The sequence below is a fragment of the Mus caroli genome, unplaced genomic scaffold, assembly GCF_978045245.1.
Source record: "Mus caroli unplaced genomic scaffold, Mus_caroli_1 scaffold_16, whole genome shotgun sequence".
In the NCBI taxonomy this organism is placed as follows: domain Eukaryota; kingdom Metazoa; phylum Chordata; class Mammalia; order Rodentia; family Muridae; genus Mus; species Mus caroli.
Window position 1 is genome coordinate 64,596,217 of NW_028227271.1, and position 21,530 is coordinate 64,617,746.

The following is a 21,530-nucleotide window of genomic DNA, read 5'->3' on the forward strand; positions in this document are numbered from 1 at the left end:
CTTTTCATTTCAATTCATGAAACCTCATGAGCACAGTATTTCCTGGTTCTCTGGTCTTCCACTTAGGAAGGTATAGTTTTGTAAAGCTTCTTTAATCTACATCTCCAGACTCTTTCATATTCATCCTGCAATCCTGCAAATGGTCTAAGAATCATACCATTCAGTTCATTGCTGTAGCACTCCCATTTTTTGGTGCCTTTTGTGTGTGTGTGTGTGTGTGTGTGTGTGTGTGTGTGTGTGTGTGTGTGTGTGCTGGTTGCTTCTCATCACTGACAAAACAACCTAACAGGAATGACTTAGTGGGGAAAATACTTATCTTCCCTTGGGGTTTCAGAGGTTTGAGTCCATCATAGCAGGGAAGACTTGACAGAGTGTCTCCATTTGTGGCAGCAGGAATGTGAACAGTGGCTGTTCGCTACACCAGAAAGCAGAGAGCTAGGCGACATGACATCCTTTAAAACCACGGTAACCCAGGGACTAAATGCTCAGAACATGGGGATGTTTCGCATTCAAACCATAGCAACAAATCTATCAAAAAGAGTTTCTGGAAAAGGAAAGAACAATATAGTCTGCCTAAAGATCCCTGACTAGTTGGCAAGAGTATTAATAATTTACTAAGAGTTTTGGTTAAGACAGTTGGTTGAAACATTGAAGAAAATAATAAAAGACTAATGTGGTTTTCAAGGAACGGGAGATAGAATTGAGTTTGGCATCATTAAAAGATTAGACAGCAGCACTGAGTATCCAGAAAGAAACTAGGAACTACTGTGGATAAGCTTCCCCAGCCACCAGAAACTGATCAGAAGTGGCTGTGTTGAATATGAAGTGTTGGATATATGTGTTACTGGCAATCCTGTCTGTTTCACTCTGTGTGGACCTCCTCGTTAGGGGTATGTAGGTACTAGGAACAAAATGAGGCTTTTGAGCATGCCAGAAAAAAAATAAATATGCAAATGTTATTGATTATTTTTAATAATTTGGTAGTTTCTTTTGTGTTAAAAAGTATACTTCAAAGTAGTGATTTTTAAGGATCATTCTGTCTTTTAAAGTTATGTTTTCTACATCCTAATATATTATAAATCATATCTTTATTACAAAGACGGCACTTTTTCTAGTTTTTCATTAATTATATGTAAATGTCAAATGTTATTAGTGATATCAGCAAACATAGGAAGGTTATAGCCACCTGCTAGTCTAGCTGTTGAAGTTGTAAAAATCACTGGATGTCTTAAAGAAAAACTTACAACTGTATAACAACAGAATTTTATCTTTGGAAAAATAGCATTCAAGTTCATGTAGTCAACAGACTAGTTAGGAAAGTAATATATGTTTGCTTGTTTTTGTTTTTGTTTTTTTTTTTGGGTTTTTTTTTTTTTTTTTTGGTTTTTCGAGACAGGGTTTCTCTGTGTAGCCCTGGTTGTCCTGGAACTCACTCTGTAGACCAGGCTGGCCTTGAACTCAGAAATCTGCCTGCCTCTGCCTCCCAAGTGCTGGGATTAAAGGCGTGTGCCACCACACCCGGCTGTAATATATGTTTTAACAAGCCAAACATAGAAACATATTGTGAATAAAAGCCAACGTGTCTGCCCCTACCTTGACATTAGGTGTGAAGGGAGGGTTAAAAAGAAGTGAGATTAAGTAGCTGAGAACTGCCCTACCACTTAGCAGCTGAGCATCTTGGGTGAGTTACTCACCTTGGATTCTTTTCTTCATCTGTAATATGAGGGTAATATTATCCTCATAACTTCAGGAGATTTAACAGTTCAGTACAGTGCATAGTGCTGCTTAAATGTTGGTGGTCAGTAGCTTTTAAGTTCAGGTGTATGGGCTGGGAACTGGCTGCAGAGGGCAAGCAGGGTCCTGGAAATGTTCTGTCTTGGTTGTAGTGCTGGCTGCAGCTCATACTTACCTGTCACAACAGACCAGGAGTCCTCTTGAAATCCATGGAAAGTTTTCTTCAAATAAATTACACATTAACCCAGCTGATTTCTAAAACATGTCTTACCTTTTCTCTGCACTTCAGTTTCATAAGTAAATAGTTTGTAAAAGTTCCTTCCCAGAACTATCTCACTAGGCTTTTCTTAGGTTAGAAGGAGAGCCAGTGGGGTGAGGGGTGGTTGATTGGTTGGTTGATTGACTGAGTGACTGACTGACTGGTTGATTATTCATTAGAGAAATGCAACGCCAAGTGAGAGGACACCACTTTACACTCAGGAGGATGACTTTAAAAGGCAGATCAGGGGAAGGCTGAGGAGAAGGCTCCGGGGTGAGAGCACTTGTTTTGCAAGCAGAAGGATCTAAGTTTAAGTTCCTGGCACCCACATAAAAAGCAAGGCATGGCTGTGCAGGTCAGTCACTAGCATTGAGGGACAGACAGGCAAGGACTGAGAGTTCTGAGAGCTACCATCTAAAATGGCAACCCTCTGCTTTAGTAGGAGAGCCTGACTCCGTGCAGCAAAGAAGAAAAGGAGAGACTGCCCCATCTTCCAGTTGGTGAACATGTATATGTCCAATATCAGACTATTGCTGAGACATAAGAGGGAAGGAAGTAGAGAAGGAATGTGTAGTTTCCGTGAGTTTGACTAGAGTACATAGTCGATAGAGTTAGAGGACAGATGGGATGTTGTTAGGGACTCAGCACAGGACAGAGGAGGGGAGGCCAGCTTTCTTTAGGGAATGATGAAAATATTCAGACCTTAGAAAATGGTTTTGGTTACATACCTTACTAAATATACTTAAGAAAATCATTGACGGGGCTGGTGAGATGGCTCAGTGGTTAAGAGTGCTGACTGCTCTTTGGAAGGTCCCGAGTTCAAATCCCAGCAACCACATGGTAGCTCACAACCATCCGTAACGAGATATGACTCCCTCTTCTGGTGTGTACTTACATATAATAAATAAATAAATCAAAAAAATCATTGACTATATACTTCTAAATCATTTTATGATATATGAAATGTGTTCCATTAGAGCTGTTAATGGAAGTAATGTGAATGTATATTTTATAAGACTTTCTTGGAATTCTGACTCCCCCTAATACCTTACTGTTTGTAAATCATAGGAGTGACACATAGGAGTCATTGAACTTGGATCATCTTAAATTCCTTTTCTTATTTATTACGAGTTCTTATACCAGTGGTTGAAGCTAATTTTAGAATGACAATTATTTCTATCTGCATGAACACTCACCAAGATGCTTAGCAAGAGAAGTCACAAAGCCTTTTTGTGTTCTCTCTGGGGTGTGATTCATTCGTGGAAACTGGGAGCTTGCAGTGCTTAGCCTTTTCACTTCACATAATCTGTTGTCATCAGAAAGATGTGGTGTGTGTGTGTGTACATGTGGGTGCCTGTGTGTACATGCTCATGTGTGCTAATTAATGCAGGTGCCTGTGTGTGTATGCTCATGTGTGCTAGTCAATGTGGGTACCTGTACAAGCCTGTGGTAGCCAGAGGATCTGATCCTCCTGGAGCTAGACTTACAGGCAGCTGTGAGCCACCAGCATGGCTGCTGGGACTTGAACTTAAGCTCCCTGCAAGAAGGGCACCTGGCACTAACTGCTGAGCTCTCTCTCCAGCCCCAGATCTTCTTTTTGAGGTATTTCAAACAAAATCTTACAAAATCTTACTAAGATAGTATAGTAGAATACCTAAAGTATCTTTTCTATAAAAGTAATATTATAAATAAGCATTACTATTATTTTAAGTGGCAGATATATTCTGGCCAGTTCATAAAAATCTGTCGTTGATGACTTAAATTAGAAGATTGTAGAGGTTAAATAATTGTAGACTACTAGTAAGTACATGAAGTAAAAAATCTAATCTTAACTTTTTGGAGGGGGTAGGCATTTTAAAAATACAATTATTGGTAATTTGCCTGTATGTGTCTCTGTGTGGAAAGGTTGGATGTCCAGGAACTGGAATTACAGACAGTTGTGAGCTGCCATGTGGGTCCTAGGGGTTGAACCTGGATTCTCAGGAAGAGCAGCCTTTGCTCTTAACCACTGAGCCATCTCTTCAGCCCCAACATTTTTTTTTAAAAGATACTTGGAAGCCTTTCCCCAGAATATTGCACTGAATTCTTTACACATTTTTAGCGAAGCCATAAACAGATCAATTTATATCTGGGTAAAGTGTATGTATTAGTTTGTTTAAACCACCACATCAAATTGTCACCAGCTGTACGTAACAGTTGTTTGTTTTTCTGCAGTTGTGGATGGTGGAAGTTTGAGGTTTAGACGATGCCAGATGAAAGATTCTGCTGGAGCATCGAAAACTTCCTGTGTCCTCTCGCATATCTTCTCTGTGTGCACGTTAAGAGAAAACTCTCTGATACTTTTTTTCTCTTAAGAGGATGCCCAGATTAGGACTCAGACTATAGAACTTCATTTAGCAGAAAGCCAGGGTTCAGGGTGGTTCTGAGAAATGATATGACCACTTTGCACACATCCTAGTACTGTTCTGTATGACACAGGCAAAAAGACCATTTCCCCATCAAGCTGGCAGACCACAGAAGGGTTCAGTGTGAAAGACTCATTGGTAGTGCAAAGATAAGTACGCATTTGCCTTTTCTTTCCCAAATGTTCTGGGTCAGTCTGCAGCACATCGGAGTTGAGCACTCCAGGGCCAGGGTTTGAGTGCTTCTCCCTGAGGCTGCATGTCTTCTCACAGAGGTTAACATAATTCATTACGGGGCTTAGACATAAACGTCACAAGGATCATACTGTTAACTATCTATCTAAAAGTACCTATAATAAGTATATGCTGGTGGATAAGCATACAAATAGTTTAATGAAAGTTTCACATCTAGGCTGACAGTGTACCCTCCAAGTACAAAATATCATCTAACATTAAAACAACAACAATAATAGCAACAACAAAACCCCACCAACCCTGTTGGGTTGTTTGTCAGGGTTGTTCAAGAGACTTCTAATCCCATGCACTTCTGACTCACAGCCCAGGCATTCCTGAGCTACAGCTGACCTGAAAGTCTCCTCCCTAAGAACTAGCTTCTATGGGACCAGCAGGTGCCATGTATACTTCCAAAGCAGGGAAGCACCCACCAGTCCTTCCCAGTTGTAGTGTCTGTGAACCACAGTGCTGACCAACATGGCATGGCTGTTCTGAGGGTGCAGCAATGGGCAAACGTAGCCAACTACCCAGGGCTGGGGAAGTCACGGTTCTTGGAAGAGAACCAACAATCACTACTTTACTAAACCAGTATAATCCCAAACTAGATGCTAATTATTTGTCTTTGTATCCACCATTAACGTGTTTGTGGATTCCCATGGGACTCTTTTAGCCAACAATTCTATTAGATGTAAACAATTCCTGGTACTGGAAGCCTCATTTGGTGACAAGAGATTGCCAGTTGGGACTCTCTCTCCCCTATTGTTTGGTGATTTCATTTAGATCACCTTTTTATATGTATGTATTTTAGGAAACATCTACTATATTAGGTTTCCATATTACCCCTTAAATGCCCCTTAATTTTAGCTGTCTCCCTCATCTCCCTCTTCCCTTCCACTTCCCACCTGATCCTTCCTGTCCAATTCCTCCTCACCATCCATCCATTACGATTCCATTTGCCTTTTCTAGGGAGATCTATCTCTTCCCTGGTTCCCTTAATCTATATATAATCTCCATGGTCCTATGGATTGTAGCTTGGCAGTATCATTGACTTATCAGCTAATAAAAATAAATACAAATATATAACGTATTTGTCTTTCTGAGTCTGGGATACCTTACTCAGGATGAATTTTTTTTCTAGTTCTATCCATTTACCTGCAAATTTCTTGATTTCTTTCTTTCTTTTTTTTTTTTTTAACAGCTAAGTATAATTACACCACATTTTCTTTATCCATCCTTCTGTTGAGGGACATCTAGATTGTTTATATTTCAGGCTATTATGTGTAAAAAAGCAATGAACATGATTGAGCAAGTACCTCTATGGTAGGATGAAGCATCCTGTATGCCCAAGACTGGTATCTTAGCTAGGATTTCCATTGCTCTAAAGAAACATTTTGACCACAGCAATTCTTATAAAATAAAACATTTAATTGGGGCTAGCTCACAGTTTCAGAGGTTTAGTCGTTATCATCATGGTGGGGAGCATGGCATCCTGCAGGCAGACATGGTGCTGAAGAAGCAGAGAGTTCTATATCCAGATCCAAAGATAGCAGGAGGATAGAGTTTTATTTCATACTGGGCATGGCTTGAGCATTTAAGACCTCAGAGCCCTGCCTCTACAGTGACACACTTCCTCTAACAATGTCACACATCCTCCAATAAGGCCATACCTCCTAATAGTGCCACTGCCTGTGGACCAAGCATTCAAACATATGAGTGTATGGGGCACAAACCTATTCAAACCACCACAAGTGGTATTGCTGCATCTTGAGGTAGACCAGTTCCCACCTTTCAAAGGAACCACCACACTGGTTTCCGTCGTGGCTGCACAAGTTTGCAGTCCCACCAGCAGTGCATGGGTGTTCCCTTTGCTCCACATCCTCACCACCATAGGCTGCCAATTTTTATAACTGCTCTTAGCCATTCCTATTGGTGTAAGATAAAATCTCAAGGTAGTGTTGATTGGCATTTCCCAGATGGCTAAGTATGTTAAATATTGAAATGTTTTTCAGCCATTTAGGTTTCCTCTTGAGAATTCTATGTCCATCAGCTCTCCACTGTTTAGTTGTGTTATTTGTTTTCTTAATATCTAATTTTTGAAGTTCTTTATATATTTTGGATGTAAGCCCTTTATCAGATTTGTAGCTGGTAAAAATTTTCCAATTTAGCCTGCCACTTTGAATGATGGTGTCTTTTATCGTGTAGAAGTCTTTTAGTTTCATGAAAAGTTGATCTTAATGCCTCTGCTATTGGTGTTCTGTTCATAAAGTCTTTTCCTGTGCCAAATGAGTTCAAGGCTACTCCCAACTTTCTCTTCAGTCTGTTTTATGCTAAGGTCTTTGATCCATATGGACTTGAGGTTTTTGCAGGGTGATAAGTATGGATCTATTTGGATTCTTCTACATGCAAACAGTCAGTTTGAATAGCACATTTATTGAAGATGTCTTTTTTCCAGTGTATATTTATGGGGTTTTTTTTCAGGATTATTCTAACTATCATGGTGTTCTTGTCTGTTTGTGTGTGTGTGTGTGTGTGTGTGTTTCCATATGAAGCTGAAATTGTTTCAAAATTTGTAAAGAATTCTGTTGGAATTTTGATGGGGATTGCACTGAGTCTATAGATTACTTTTGGTCAGATGGACATTTTTTTGATCCTACTAATCCATGAGCATGGGAGATCTTTCCATCTTCTCAAATGTTCTTCAGTTTCTTTTTCAAAGACTTAAAATTCTTGTCATACAATTCTTTCACTTGCTTGGTTAGTGTTACCCCAAGACATTGTATAATGTTTGTGGGTATCATAAAGGGTGTTTCCTCAGTCTGTCATTTGTATATAGGAACACTCTAATTTCTGTGAGTTCATTTTGTATCCAGCTGCTGAAAGTGCTATCAGCTACGGGATTTTTCCAGTGGAAATGTTAGGGTCACTTATGTATAGAGTCATGTCATCTGCAAGCAAATGAAGGTAATAGACTTCATTCCAGTGTGTGTTCCCTTGCTCTTCAGTTGTAGTTTTGTTCTAGTTAAGACTTGTTACTATATTGAATAGGTATGGAGAATGGACAGCCTTGTCTTTTTGTGATTTTAGTGGAATTGCTTTAAAGTTTTCCCCATTTAAGTTGATGTAGGCTATATATATAGGCTTGCTGGAAATTATCTTTATGTTTAAGAATGCCTGATGTATTGCTAATCTCTCTAGGACTTTTATCATGAAGGGGTGTTGGATTTTGTCAAAGGCTTTTTCTTTATTTAATGAGATCATGTGGTTTTTGTCTTTCAGTTTGCTTATATGGTAGATTACATTTATCACTTTATGTATGTTGAACCATCCATGCATCTCTGGGAAGAAGCCTACTTGATCATGGTAGATGGCCTTTTGAAAGTGTTCTTGGATAATCCGTTTGAAGTTTTCTATTGAGAATTTTATATTATTCCATGTCTGCCACCTGGCTGGTTAGTTCACCTCTCCTCAGTTTCATATGTCAGATTTATTCCATGTCTGGGGTGAGTCTTTCTGCACCTGACTATCTCCTAGAGTTCCAGTCTCTCTATTGGAACTTCCACTTTCTACTTCCTGCCTTTTGCTAATAGGCCATCAGCTTTTTATTAACAGATGACTCTTTTACATAGTGCACAAAGAGTATCCATGCATTCTGTAGTTTCTGTTGCTATCCAGCTTTAATGCATGGTGGCCAGATAGGATTCAGGGGGTTATTTCAATTTTTTTTTTTTTTTATATCTGTTAAGACTTACTTTGTGTCTGAGTATGTGATCAATTTTGGAGAAAGTTCCATAAGGTGCTAAGAAGATGGTGTATTCTTGTGGTTGGATCAAAAGTTCTGTAAATATCTCGCAGGTCTGTTTGGTTTATGGTATAAGTTAGCTTCAGCCTCTCTCTGTTTAGCTCCTCTCTGGATGATTGGTCCATGGTGAGAGTCAGTACTGAGGCCTCCCACTATCCCTGTGTGAAGTTTAGTATGTGGTACTAGCTGTAGTTGTGTTTCTTTTACAAACTTGAATGCTCTTGTTTTTAGTACCAGATGTTAAGAATTTCATTGTCCTCTTGGTGGATTTTTTCCTTTGCTGAGTATGTAACATCCTTCTCTCTCTTCTGGTTAGTTTTGCATTCAAGTCTATTTTGTCAGATATTAAAATGGCTACACCAGCTTGCTTCTTAGGTCCATTTCCTTGGAATATCCTTTTCCATCCTTTTACCCTGAGGCAATGTCTATTCTGATTTTAATATTTTAAAATTCACCTCTAAAGGACAAAGTGCTTTCATTCTTAATAAGTATTAATCCTCTTAGTTTATTGTTAGTTTTAAATAAAACTCCCTCAGTTTTATTAAAAGATCCAGCTAGGTTCAAATTTACATTCATTAAAACTTTTTCCAGTCTGTAAGTTCAAATCACAGCCTTTTGAATGGTGTTTTTGTAAACCACCAAATATTTTCTAAAGAAATTGTTTTTACAATTTTCATCCTGGAGTTTGCCAAGTGTATCTCAGTAATGTAATTAAAGATGCTCCGTGTCCTCTGCCTTCTCTATAAATTGATAATCGGATTTAGAACCAAGGCTACATAGCCACTAGCCACAGGGGCTATTTTAAATTTAAAGTGGAATTAACTACAATTAAATCAAATTAACTTACTTGTTATGATACAGTGCCCATATTTCAAATGACCAATAGCCACATGTGCCAAATGGCTGCCAGAGTTAGATAATGTCTCTGGTGTGTGTTCATCTTTGTAGAAAGTTCTGTGTCATGGTTCTGTTAAGTAAAGGCTTGCTCAAACTCACTTTCCTTGTTGGAGTTCAACTATTGGGAGCCAGTGTTTGCCTCTTTTTTCTGACTTTTGTGGCTAATGCCCAAGTCTGTTATGTCACTAAAGGATGCAGAATACTGACCACAGTTTTAAAGTCACTAGCATGATCCCCAAAGCTTCACTGCTGCATTAATTTAATCAGGCCGTGCCATTTTGCAAAACTTCGGTAAATGCATAAAGGACTAGAGGAAGTTAAATTGAAAGTGAGCCTCAGCTATGTGAATCCTAAGGTAAGGGGAAGGGATGGGATTCCAGCTGAAAGAAAAATGCTGCAGTTTGTAGCCTGACCTCTGTCAGCCATCTGGCGATCCCTTTTCTCTACTTAACCACACCCCAGTATGCTTTAGAGAAATTAACACCTCACCCCTCAGTCCAGAACTGTCCTGCCATTCCATTTTGCTGTGAAAGGCTGGTCATGTGACTTTAACATCTGTAAACAGAATGGTGGGGCTGGCTTTCTGCAGTCCTGTGGGCGTGATGGAACTGCTGCAGCTGCTTAGTTAGGCTGATTTAAGGCAGCAGTGTGTGGCCAGCAGGATTAGAGCGGTTTGGGCTCACACACAACTCAAGTGTAGAGTTCAGAAGACAACTTGCAGGCGTCAGTTCTCTCTCCCTGATTGGTTGCCAGGGATAGAACTTACTTGCTTACCTAACAGCAAGCCACTGGGGAAAATGTGCTGGCTTGCTGTCAACTTTAGTTAAAGCAGTCGGCCCTACCGCTGTGGCTATGCAGGTTGCTGGGAATACCTGGACCTTTATCTGGAACGCTCCACCTGAGACCTCTTCCACACTCAAGAGAAGAACTTCTTCAGTGGGTGATCTAGAAGTGTTTTAACTTTTACCTTGTAGCAGCTCTTGATCTGTCCCTTGGGAAGACTCACCATACACATATGCAGATTAGTCTAAGAGGGGGACCCTGATGCACATTTGGGGGTAATATTTTTACAAGGTTTCACTCTATGATGCTCGGAATAGTGCTGTTGCCTCTCTAGTCCAGTTTCTGTTCCCCTGGCCTAGCAAGGTGTCCCTGCTCTGCTGGGTGTTCATGGACCAGGAAGTCTCCAGGCAGAAATCCTGTGCAGTAGCAGTGCTCACCTGATTTGTTCCTCTTGTCTAGGCAATCTCCAACTTACATCACAGACTGACATCTCATCCCTGAGTTAGTTAACCTTTACCCCCAGCTTTTTTAACTGTGCAACATCAACTTACTGGCATGTTGCAGTTCCTGTACTGACCTGTAGGAGGAGCTCTGTGTGAGCATCTTAGTTTTGTTTATTTTCTTCTGGGTACATGGTCCCTTCACATCCCACCTTCCACCAATTCTCTGTTTTCTCTCTTGCATTTTTTTCAAATAGATCTGTGATTACATCATGTATAGGGTCACATTTCTTATGCAATTCTCAATGTCTGTGGTTTCCAATGGAATTGGCTGATATGGGAAACTAGTAGGCACACCATTCTGTCTTTTGATAGAAAGTCTCTCATTCCCTCCTGAGTAGGACACTTGCATTATTTTCTCAAGAGAGTGCCAGCCCTTTGGGAGCCAGGACTTTGCATACTTCTTACTTACATGTCAAGTACTCTTTATTTGAGCAGCTAGAGACTGGATATCTCTATTTATGTCATGTTCTGTGCTAGTCCCCAGGGTTCAAAATAGCTGAACCCAGCTTTATCCCACTGCTGCCCCCAGCTTCTTCCTCCAGCTCCCCACTCCCAAGAATAGGACCTAGTGGTGTGTGTGTGTGTGTGTGTGTGTGTATGTGTATGTGCGCGCGTGTGCATGTAAGTCTAATAACTAACTGCTGTACATACACACATTTTTATTCCCCCAGAATGATAAGGAATTAGCAATATTTGTTCTCTCATTTTCTATTTTTTATATAATATGAATAATATTTTTCAAGAACTCTGTGCCTATGTATAACAAATTCAGTCCTTGTTTAAGTGTACAGAATTTATCTGTCTGACCTGTTCCTGGAGTTTACAGTTTTACATACCCCTAGACTTACCAGGGTTTACATACACATGTATGTATGTAACATGGCTATATAAATATGAATGTTGTAAGCTATATGTACATGATTTTAAAGTTAAAATTAGATCATAGTCTAATATTTTGAGACTTTTTTTCAAAACTTTACTACATCTGGCTACTTATTTCAGTTTCTTAAACACTTTATTATAAGGCTTTATCAGTTTACACGTTTGTACATTGATAGATTTAGACAGTTTTTTTTTTTCCTTTTTAGGATTCCATTAAGCCCTGTGATGTGTTTCCCTGTCTTAGGGGTGAATCAAGGCACTTGTGCTCACCTGCGCAGCAGGTGACAGTGCTGGTGTTGGGGGCATGGCCATCTAGTCCAGAGCCCATGGCACCCACTTCTCTTCCTTAGCCTGTTCTTGTTTACTGTCCTGGGAAAAGGTTTAACAGAATGTATGTCTAACACTAAAATCCACAGTTTTATATTTGCCCATAAGGATGTCAGAAGCACAGCTGTAAGTAGTAGCTGTGCATCATAGAAGGCCTAAGCCAGACCTGGCCTTGCTGCTCCAGCTTTCTGCGCATTCGGGTTCTCGGGGCGTGGAGTGCAGAGGTTCGGGAAGTGGACGCTGCCTTTGACAAACTATGGTAGTTGCTTTATTGAATGCCTTTCTCATTTTGCTTCTTCTTTTTTAAAATAAGTAAGTTGTATGTGGTAAAACAGTGGATGCGCACTTGCTAGTGGCCCTACGATTTACTTTGCTGGGCAAAAGAAATAGAGCATGTATGGTGTTGCCCCACAGTGTAAAATAAGTGAGCCAGATTTGCATTCACTCCTGCTGTATTGTTTCTGAGGCAACATAGCAGCTCTTTTCATGTGACTAATAGAGCTATAGTTGACTAAGTGTGCTTTTCTTAGTATTGTCTTATTCAGTAGTAATTCTTCACTTTATACAGTTGGAAAAAACTGAATGGCTGTTTAGTGCTACATGCCTTGACACATCTCATTTATTCAACTATCATGGTATGAGCAGCTATTGCTCTAGGGTCTGAGAAAAAGTGTTCTGTAGCTGGAGAAAGAAAAGTGGTTAGTTATAATGTTGCAGTTTTCTCCTTATTCAACCAGAAAGAACTCTGCTTTCACTTTCTGATTGTCGCTCAGGTAGCTCACCCTGATCCGCCTCCGTTGCAGATAATCCTTCCTCTGCCCTTCCTGACTGTTGTGGTTCAGATGTAGACAGTAAGAGAAGAAAGACAAAACTTGAAAACCAACGTGCAGTCTATCCCAGGAAGAACGGGGGATGTGCCTTACTGTAGAGCATTTGCTCTGTGTGTTCAAGATCCTGCACTGGTCTCCCACACAAGCAAGAGTGCTGAGGGGGTAATATTTGATGGAAAATCATTCATATTAAAATATATTCTACAAAACAAATACCTGATGGGGTTCCTTTGGCATTTATTTGAGGGAGCAGGAAAGGTTGGAAGATACATGACAATGAAAGACCTCTGTTAAAGTGGAGCTTTAGCTAGAACTCCCACAATAACCAGTGGCTGATGGGACAGGCTCTGACCAGGATGCCTTGAAGTAAGTGGTCTCTCTGCGCCACAGTTCATTCCGTTCCTGTTGATCAGTGGTTGGCTGTTCTTGTCAGTGTTAATCAGCTCTCTATATATTTGTGAGATCTCTATTTGCAGTGTATTATAATTTCCAAAATGTTTTGTCTTACTCTTCTAACATTATTATAAAAATTTAGTTTCTGATAATTGAGAGTCATTATGTGTAGTCTTCCTTTAAGAAGAATGTGAAAACGTTATGACTTGTGCCTTGGAAATTAGTTTATTCATTATGTTTAATTTTAGGAAATGGTGCTCTTGCAGAACTTTCTGAAAATGTGCATATTTCAGGAGTGTCAACTGGTAAGTCATCTTTTGTAATGTTTAAATTTCATGCATGACTTATATGGTAAATATTGAAAACCTTATGGGGTGATATTTGGCTATAAAAATTATTGCTGCTTTTGCAGCATGTAATAAGGAAAGAAGGAACTGGAACATGGAGAAATTCTCATAAGATACAGTGATATTGCATGCCTAAGGGTTGATTATACTTTCCCAAACAGACGACATAATTATCTTCATGTGTAAGTTAAGCCGAAAGCTCAAGTAAAATTAGTGTTTCTCTCTATGCAAACTTGGGTAAAGACGAAATTAATTTTGAATGTTGTCCCTAAAATTTACGGACTTAGAAATGAAGTATCTTGTTAGACACTTTAGATTAGAGCGATATTCCACGCAAAGCTGTTTACTTGAGTGCACAGTGTGTTACCAGTAGCAAGCCATTAGCATACTTGTGTCTGTGCGCCTCACAAGTCAGGGAGAGAACCTGAGTTTTCATCCATCTGAGCCACAGCTTAGTTACCAAAGGCCATGAGTGCACAGCTCTGAATGACTTCCAGCTTGTTACTGTATTGCTCTGCTAACTGTAGTTATGAGCATATCAAAAACAATTTATTTTTCATGTATTGAAATAGTTTCTGACTACTAATAATTGCTAATAATTATCCATTTGCCTGTATTATTGTCAAGATTTAGGTGGTTAAAAATTACACAGCAATATTTATCAGCCTACTGATTTTTTATTATAAATTTTGTGATTCTTTTATCTGTTTCTTTTCTCCCATAAAGCAAATTTAGAAGCTTGCTGTTTGTTTTGTGTCTCTGACTTCGTATTCAGGAAGTTAATCACCAGTTCTGGGTTTGTCTGTGTGCTCAGTAAACTCACAAATATGCCTGGTCTCCCAGAAATCAAAATAGCATTGTTTGGTTATTTATTTCACTTCTTCATAGGCTTTTAATTGTGTATTGACCCTACCTCAACTAAAACCAAAGATTTCTATTTCATCTTATTTATTATTGTATGACACAGCCCCTGTGAAGAGGTGAAAAGACAGACTGGAGTTGGTTCTCTTCCACAGTGGGCACTAGCTCGGAACCTAGGGCTTCACTTGAGTAACAACTGGCTCAGTAAAGCTAAGTTCTAAAAGTGATCGTGTGTGTCCCTGTGTCCCATTTTTTAACAGCTAATGAGAATTGTGATTACATTCCCAATTCACAAAAGGAAATAGTATTGTTAATAAATACTTTAATCTCCATAAACAAAGACTTTTTGTTTCAGAAGTTTTTAAAAACCATTATCTTAGGATTCTTTTCAAATCCTGGTTCTTTCAGCCTGCCATAGCAGTTTGAGTTAAGCAGATGGTTTAAGTAACAGCAGTTTCCTCAAAGTTCTGTGGTAAGCTGGAAGTCCAAAGCTGGGTGCTAGCAAGTTTGATTCCTGGTGCATCTGACTGTTCTTCTGAGACTGCCTAGAGGAAAAGACAAAGTCTCTTTTCCTTTTATAAGTACACTCAATCTAATATTATAGTGAGCTCTATGCCACTCTGTTTGATGGAAGTCATGAACATGCAGACTAAAACTCCTTTAGTGTCAGCAACTGCGAGCCTTGGTTGTGGGGACCCTCAACTCTCTGTATTAGGAGCCCTTGTTAGTGTTGTGTGACGGACTTCAGGGGAGATGAACACACACCGTCTACTCACCCCAGACAGGGAGCCCATGACAGACCAAAGCACAGATGCCACCAAAGTCCACCTTGGGGAGCCATTGAGTCTTATTGGTGTTTCTTACAGGGTTCTGATTGAAGGGTCACTTACAGGAGCAGAAATGACTCAAAGACAGCTGCATCACCAAAGCCCACCCCAGCCTGGGTGACAGCTCACAAAACTGGGAACCTGGAGCACACTGCACACAGCCTGCAGGCAGCTGCTCAGGGTGCAGAGTGTCCTTTCCAGATGGTTCCGTTTTTCTAAACCTCTTCCAAACACCTGCGCTGCTTTGTGTCTCTTTGAGGCGACTGAGCAGTGCTCAGCGTCTTTGCAGACTCATTCATTGTGGAGTTGTTCGTTTTTCTTTTTAGTTGTCTTAAGAGTTGTCTGAGGGCTGGTGAGATGGCTCAGTGGGTAAGAGCACCCGACTGCTCTTCCGAAGGTCCAGAGTTCAAATCCCAGCAACCACATGGTGGCTCACAACCATCCGTAAGGAGATCTGGCTCCCTCTTCTGGAGTGTCTGAAGACAGCTACAGTGTACTTACATATAATAAATAAATAAATCTTAAAAAAAAAAAAAAAAGAGTTGTCTGAGAGTGACCCCCAGCCATCTTATTATTCACTCTTTGTGAGTCTGCTCAGCTTCACCAACTTCCTGAAGGTATTTTGAGTTGTCCACCTTCTGTTTCAGAACTCACTTACAGGGTAGAATTGGGGGAAACCTGATAGACAACAAATAGAGGTAATAATTCCCAGTGGCTTCCTGGAACTACTCCTGTGACTGGGTCTGGCCACTCTCCTGTAGTCTTTTTCTCCCTGCACTCTGCTCCTGGTAGATCCTTAAACTCTTTGGCTAGTGCTTCTGCTTGTGCCAGAGGCTAGCAGTCAGTGGAGTTGTTTCTCTGTAAAACCAGTTCACCCTGCCCTCCCTTGATACAGATCACAGATAATAAAACCTGTGTGAGGTGTAGGCTGTAACACGAAGGGGTCTAGTGTGCAGGACAGAGGCTCCCTGGGATAGCGAGAGGATGCTGCCTATATTACATGACTGTTATGGGTCAGAGACGTGCTCTGGGAAGACCTGGAAGTCAGAGGTTATGTGTAAGGTCATCGTCATCGGAAGTAGATACAGGTGGCGTCATCTCAGGGTCTGTCATTGGAGCTGGCACAGCCAAGTCTCCTTAAGCAAAGCCATGGCCATGTCAACAGCAAGGATTCTCGAGGCCATAATCAGTCTCTTCAGGCATTAGTGCTTGCTCTGAAGTCACCACCTGTCATCATCTGTTGGGACTGACTTTCTTTGAACTGTAGGAGGTCATCAAAAGAGCATAAAGAACCATGGAGGAACAGCCGCCATGACTCTGGTGAAAATGGCAGGACAGATAATGAAATGTTGTCCTCCTGATAAACCTTCAGGAGCAAAAGCAGTATTACCCATAACCCCACGGGAATCAGGAGCCATGGAGGCAGTGACATTGTTCTCAGGAGGTCTTTGCCAAGCCTAGCCTGAGACCATTACTTGTTTTTAAACTGTTTCGAAGCTTAGCACCTAGCCTATCCTTAGTGAAAGCTGGTTCCTTCTGGCTGACTCATTATTGGCTTGAAGCCATCCTCATTTTATCTCAGTTACCTCTTCTAAGACTGTTGCTGGGACACTGGCATGGTTGTTGGGTAAATGCACTCACCACCAACTTCTGTCCCAAGATCCCGTAAGGTGGAAGCAGGGAACCAGCCCTGCGTGTGCCCTTCCCCTGCACTGCACGTGTTCTCTTAGCTCCGGTGCCCCTTCCCACCCACAAAATAAGTCAGTGTGAGGAAAAAAAAAAGTTTTAAATGATTCGGTCTTCAAATATTGGGAGCAGGGTTTGGCATGTGAGTTTTAAGGGAAGAATGAATTACAGTTCACAAAAAAAAAAAAAAAAAAAATTGAAAAGGTGGAGTCTTGTTTTGTTAGCAGTTCTGGGTATTAAACCCAGGGAGGGCCTTGAGCATGTCGGGTCCTTGTGTCTCTAATCGAGCTGAACTACAGCTCTCGCTCTATTGCTGTTGCTATTGCTGTTGCTGTTGTAGATGGGTCAGTTAAGACCCGGTTTCTGTTGCCCACACTTTCTTTAACGAGCTGTGACTAGGTGACTCATCGTCCAGCCCCACCTCTCACATGCTGCTGTTACAGGACTGTTGATGTGTGTTACCCACCTATTCCGTTGTGGTGGTAGTTTTTGAGACAGGATCTTATTGTGTAGCCCAAGCTATCCTAAAACCAATCTTCCTGCCTTAGTGAGACTGTTACTGGAATTATTACTGCACAGCATCATGTCCAATAAAAGTTTATGTGTTTGATCACTATCAGTATTCACTATACTAGGAATTAAAGATGAGAAATTGCCTTAAAACTTGGAAATTCAATTTAAAATAACAAAAAAATGAGTTTATCGCAAGCTGTGTCTCTACCATAGTTTTATTAAAATGTATTTTTAAAACAAACATGTCAACAGTATCATATTTTATTATAAGCTTTTATCGATGGATTTAAAGTAGCTGGTTTCTCAACATTTACTTCTGCATTCATTCTTTTGCAACATAATATTTTATTTGACACATGAAGATATGTTAATTGATATATAACTAAAAATGTATAGGAGTGTTTTAACAATCTTTTTCAGACAATTGTAAATATTCTTTATTACAAAAATCCAACGAGTGGTAACTTCTAAAGGAGTAGCTGCAGTTGGAATCTGAGTTTATGTGTGAGCTTTTTGTGAGCTGTGACACTGCAGGATGGTCGGCTTTGGCCTTTGAGTGTATTTTCATTAACGGGAAGATTTTATAGTATATCAGTCACTTAATACTGGTTGCTGACTTGAGCAGATTAATATGCAGTAAGGAAAGCTACAGGAATTTGGACATATCCAGTATCAAATTGTAGATTTGACATCACCTGATCAGGATTAGATGTCTTCTTTTGTCTGTTCGTCTGAGATAGGCTGCTAGGCTGTTTTGTAGTACTGCCTTTGCTCTTAAGTAAGTTCCTATATGAGAAGCATCAGCAGAAAGTCACACTGTGAAAGGAGCAAAATGTGTTCTCTCTATTAGCCTTTCTCTACTTAGGAGTTTCAGATAGGTTTAGATGTACTTATTGTTTACCGTGTCTGCCTATCAAAGCACCACACTTGTGAGTCTAGAGACAGAAGCCCAAAACCAAGACGGGGGAGGGACAGTTTCTTCAGTGTTCTCTCTGTGGCTCTGAGATGCCTTCTTACTGTGTCCTGCCCTAGATCTGTTCTAATGGCTCCTGAAGCTGCACCATAATATCCCACCCGTGTGATATCATTTAAACTTAGTGCCTCATCAAAGAGTCTCCCTGAAGTCACAGTGACACTCGGAAGTACTGGTGTTAGGACTTTAATAAATGTATTTTGAGGATAATACAATTCATCCATAACAATGTGTATTTTGATTAAGTGGATTTATAAATCAATAAAATACTCCATTTCAGAAGACAGTAAAACATTATTAATGTGAATTTTTTTTCTAAAGGTTAGTCTTATAAAAATCGTCCTTCTGTGAAGAACAGCATGTAAGACCTATTCCTGTTACATATTAAAAGAATAAGTGGATGTTTTCTCAAAGACTTTGGCCAGTAAGGAACTATTCATACATCGTTTTCCTTGTGTGAAATATTTCAGATTGGAATGTTGGGACTGGAATATTTATGTAGTCTTTATTCATTAGACATCGTTAATTCAAAAATCTGAAATCCAGAATGCTCCAATTCTATTATTGTAACAAAAACCTTTCAGATTTTAGAGCATTTTGGATTTTAGATTTGGAGGTTAGCAAAGTACATGCTGCATAAGGTTTCTGAACTCCTTGCATCCAGGAGAATTCGGTCCCTTTGGTGCTGATCACAAGGGTGTCTGCTCCCTGAGCTGATGACCTGTAAGATAGCCTCCCTGGAAGAGGAAGGCTCATCAGTTGTGCTGCCGCCCAGTCTGCGCTAAGACTTCACCTTAAGCCTCTGCCCCTTAGGTCCTGCAGTCTCCTGCTCCAGCTGTCTGCACTGCAGAACGTCTACTCAAAATGTTTAATTAGGTCCTAATTTATCCTGTAAGTACAGTCACTTTGAAAATGAAAAATATACATTTCTACAACAGGAAAATCTAGGACCCTTCAAATGCATGTTCAGCCGATCTGTAATGAGTTTGTTTTATTCTGCATACATTAAAGCACAGATACAGACCTTGTGCCCAGATAGTGGGAGTGTCTTACTTTTCTATTGCTTTATAAAATACCCTGATAAAAGAAAAATACGAGAGAAAGTGATTATTTTTAGCTCACAGTTAAAGGTGCAGTCCATCGTGGTAGGGAAGTCTAGGCAGCAGGAGCTTGAGACGGTCTGGCAAAGGAGGAATGTGAACTCAGCCTGCTTTCTCTGTCACGTGCAGTCAAAGGTCCTCTGCCCAGGGAATGGCCCCTCCCACAATTAAGATGACTCTTGTCACATCAGTTAGTGTAATGTTTATCGTCCCCGCAGACATGTCCAAAGGCCCATCTCCAGGTGATCATAGATTTTGTCAAGTCGAAGTTAACACAAACCCTCACAGTAGGTAACAGTCTCAAGGAACCTACTCAGTGGGAGACATGACCATGTGCAGATCTACTTATCACCGTAGATCTGTGATGTGCAGGCTGCACATGTGCAGGGTCTTATCACAGTAGGTCCTGTGGTAAGCCATTAGCATTGTAGGCCAGAAAATACATTTACAAAAGACCTAGAAATGATGTTTAGTGAATAGTAAATGACTTGACTTTCGTGACTTTACTGAGTGAGAATAGTAGGACTTTTCACTCACACCATAATGGAGGGAGTTGTTACTTTATGACTCGTGTGGCTCTGGTACCCAGGCTTGCAACACTTTGCTTCTGAGTCTTCATTTCTGTTCCGTTCTTCCTCAAAAACTTCCAAGAGATATGTACTTGTCCTTTTGCTCTTTTCATAACTACTGATTGGCATGTCAAATATTGAATTATAAAGTCATAATTGTGAATATAAAAATTATTAAATATCTTTACTTTTTTAATTAAGAGCTTTTCATGAGCTAGATTTTAAAATTTCTCCTTATTTATAAGCAGGAGAAAAGACAAGTGTTTTGTGAATCTAATAATGTGTTGTAATCATTATAAAATTATATAGAACAGTACCAAGTAATTTAATTGTTATAGATGAACAGAAAGGCTATCTCAGTTTAGTTTTAAATATTAAATCTAAATTTTTATTTAAGTTAAATTGTTCATTTAAATTTTTTTAATTAAAAAAAATAGCTAAATTGTAGCTTCTTAACTCCACTGGAATGGAACATGTTTTAGGTCAGGTTAATAACAAGCCATTTGTACTTGTTAAACAAACATATCTGATTTTTGAAGAGGTGTTTAAACTAAGTTTTACTCTAACTTATGAGTTTGAATTAAATCAAACAACCAATCTCTGATTATTTTTTTCTTACTTTTTATTGTTTCTAAATCAGGTTGGTTTTCAGAAATTTTATTTATTCATTGAATTATAGTTTCATTAAACTTCTTCAAAAAATGAAAAAGCAAAAAGATAAAGAAAATAGCCTATTACACTTAGCCTCCTAGTATATCGCAGGTACTAAGCACATTAGTGATTAACTCTGGGTCACCAGTAGAGCAGCAGATGTGTTGCATTAAGAAAAGAAATAAAAGCACTTAACCCTTGGGACCATTTAACCAAGAACAAATCCAGATCTGGATTTTCTACCTCACTCTCTCTGCTCTCTGCCTGCTGTATGAGTCTGTGCCTGCTTGGGTGTCTGAAGTCTGAAGGCTATCTTGGGAATCTGTTCCTGTGTCTATTCAGGTGCCTGTCCTTGTGTGTCTATCTTGTGTGTCAGTCTGTCCCTAACCAAGGACTTCCCACAGGGAAAGAACGAGGAATCCATTACAGAAGTCTTTAATGAAGTTTTATACAAGGAATTAAGCCACTTACTTCAACTCACCCAGATAGCAAAACCATTGTTGATCAACTAGTCTCCAGATGTTGTGTCCAGCATGCATGGTGGAGACTCGCTCCGATCACTTTCAACCTTTGTAGTTGCTGCTTTTAGCAAATGATACAAATACATGGCCAGGGTATGGAAGACTCCATAATTTAAGATTGCATCTATTCATCAGCTCTAAAAAATTGGATTACCTTGCAATCCAGGAGAAGCAAGGCTGGTTGTTACACCGTCCTCTTAAAAGCAAGTTAAACAAACTGGCTGAATACACAGTAGGCTAGCACTCTTGTCTCTCCAGTGACCTCCAGATGTAGTGATAACTCTGGCTGTGAAGTTCAGCAGAAGTTCCAGTCTATGAGAACACAGGAGATATTTTTATCACAGTATATATAATATTTTAATTTATCTCATTTGTGCCTTTTCTGTGCATACCTTTAAATTACATTTTTCACTTGTATTATGACTAATCTTATCTCCTG

At 39.8% G+C, this 21,530-nt stretch overlaps 1 protein-coding gene across 2 annotated transcripts in view; it reads left to right on the top strand.

The window, feature by feature from the left end:
* Lrp12 (LDL receptor related protein 12) overlaps positions 1 to 21,530 on the top strand; it is an 85,081-nt gene that overhangs the window by 25,372 nt on the left and 38,179 nt on the right. The window contains exon 2 of one of the 2 annotated variants that reach the window (XM_029469889.2): positions 13,292 to 13,348. The exons of the other annotated variant lie outside the window; for it this stretch is intronic. Coding sequence (XP_029325749.1) covers positions 13,292 to 13,348 — 57 coding nt within the window. The remainder of the gene's footprint in view (positions 1 to 13,291; positions 13,349 to 21,530) is intronic. 2 annotated transcript variants of the gene reach the window in all.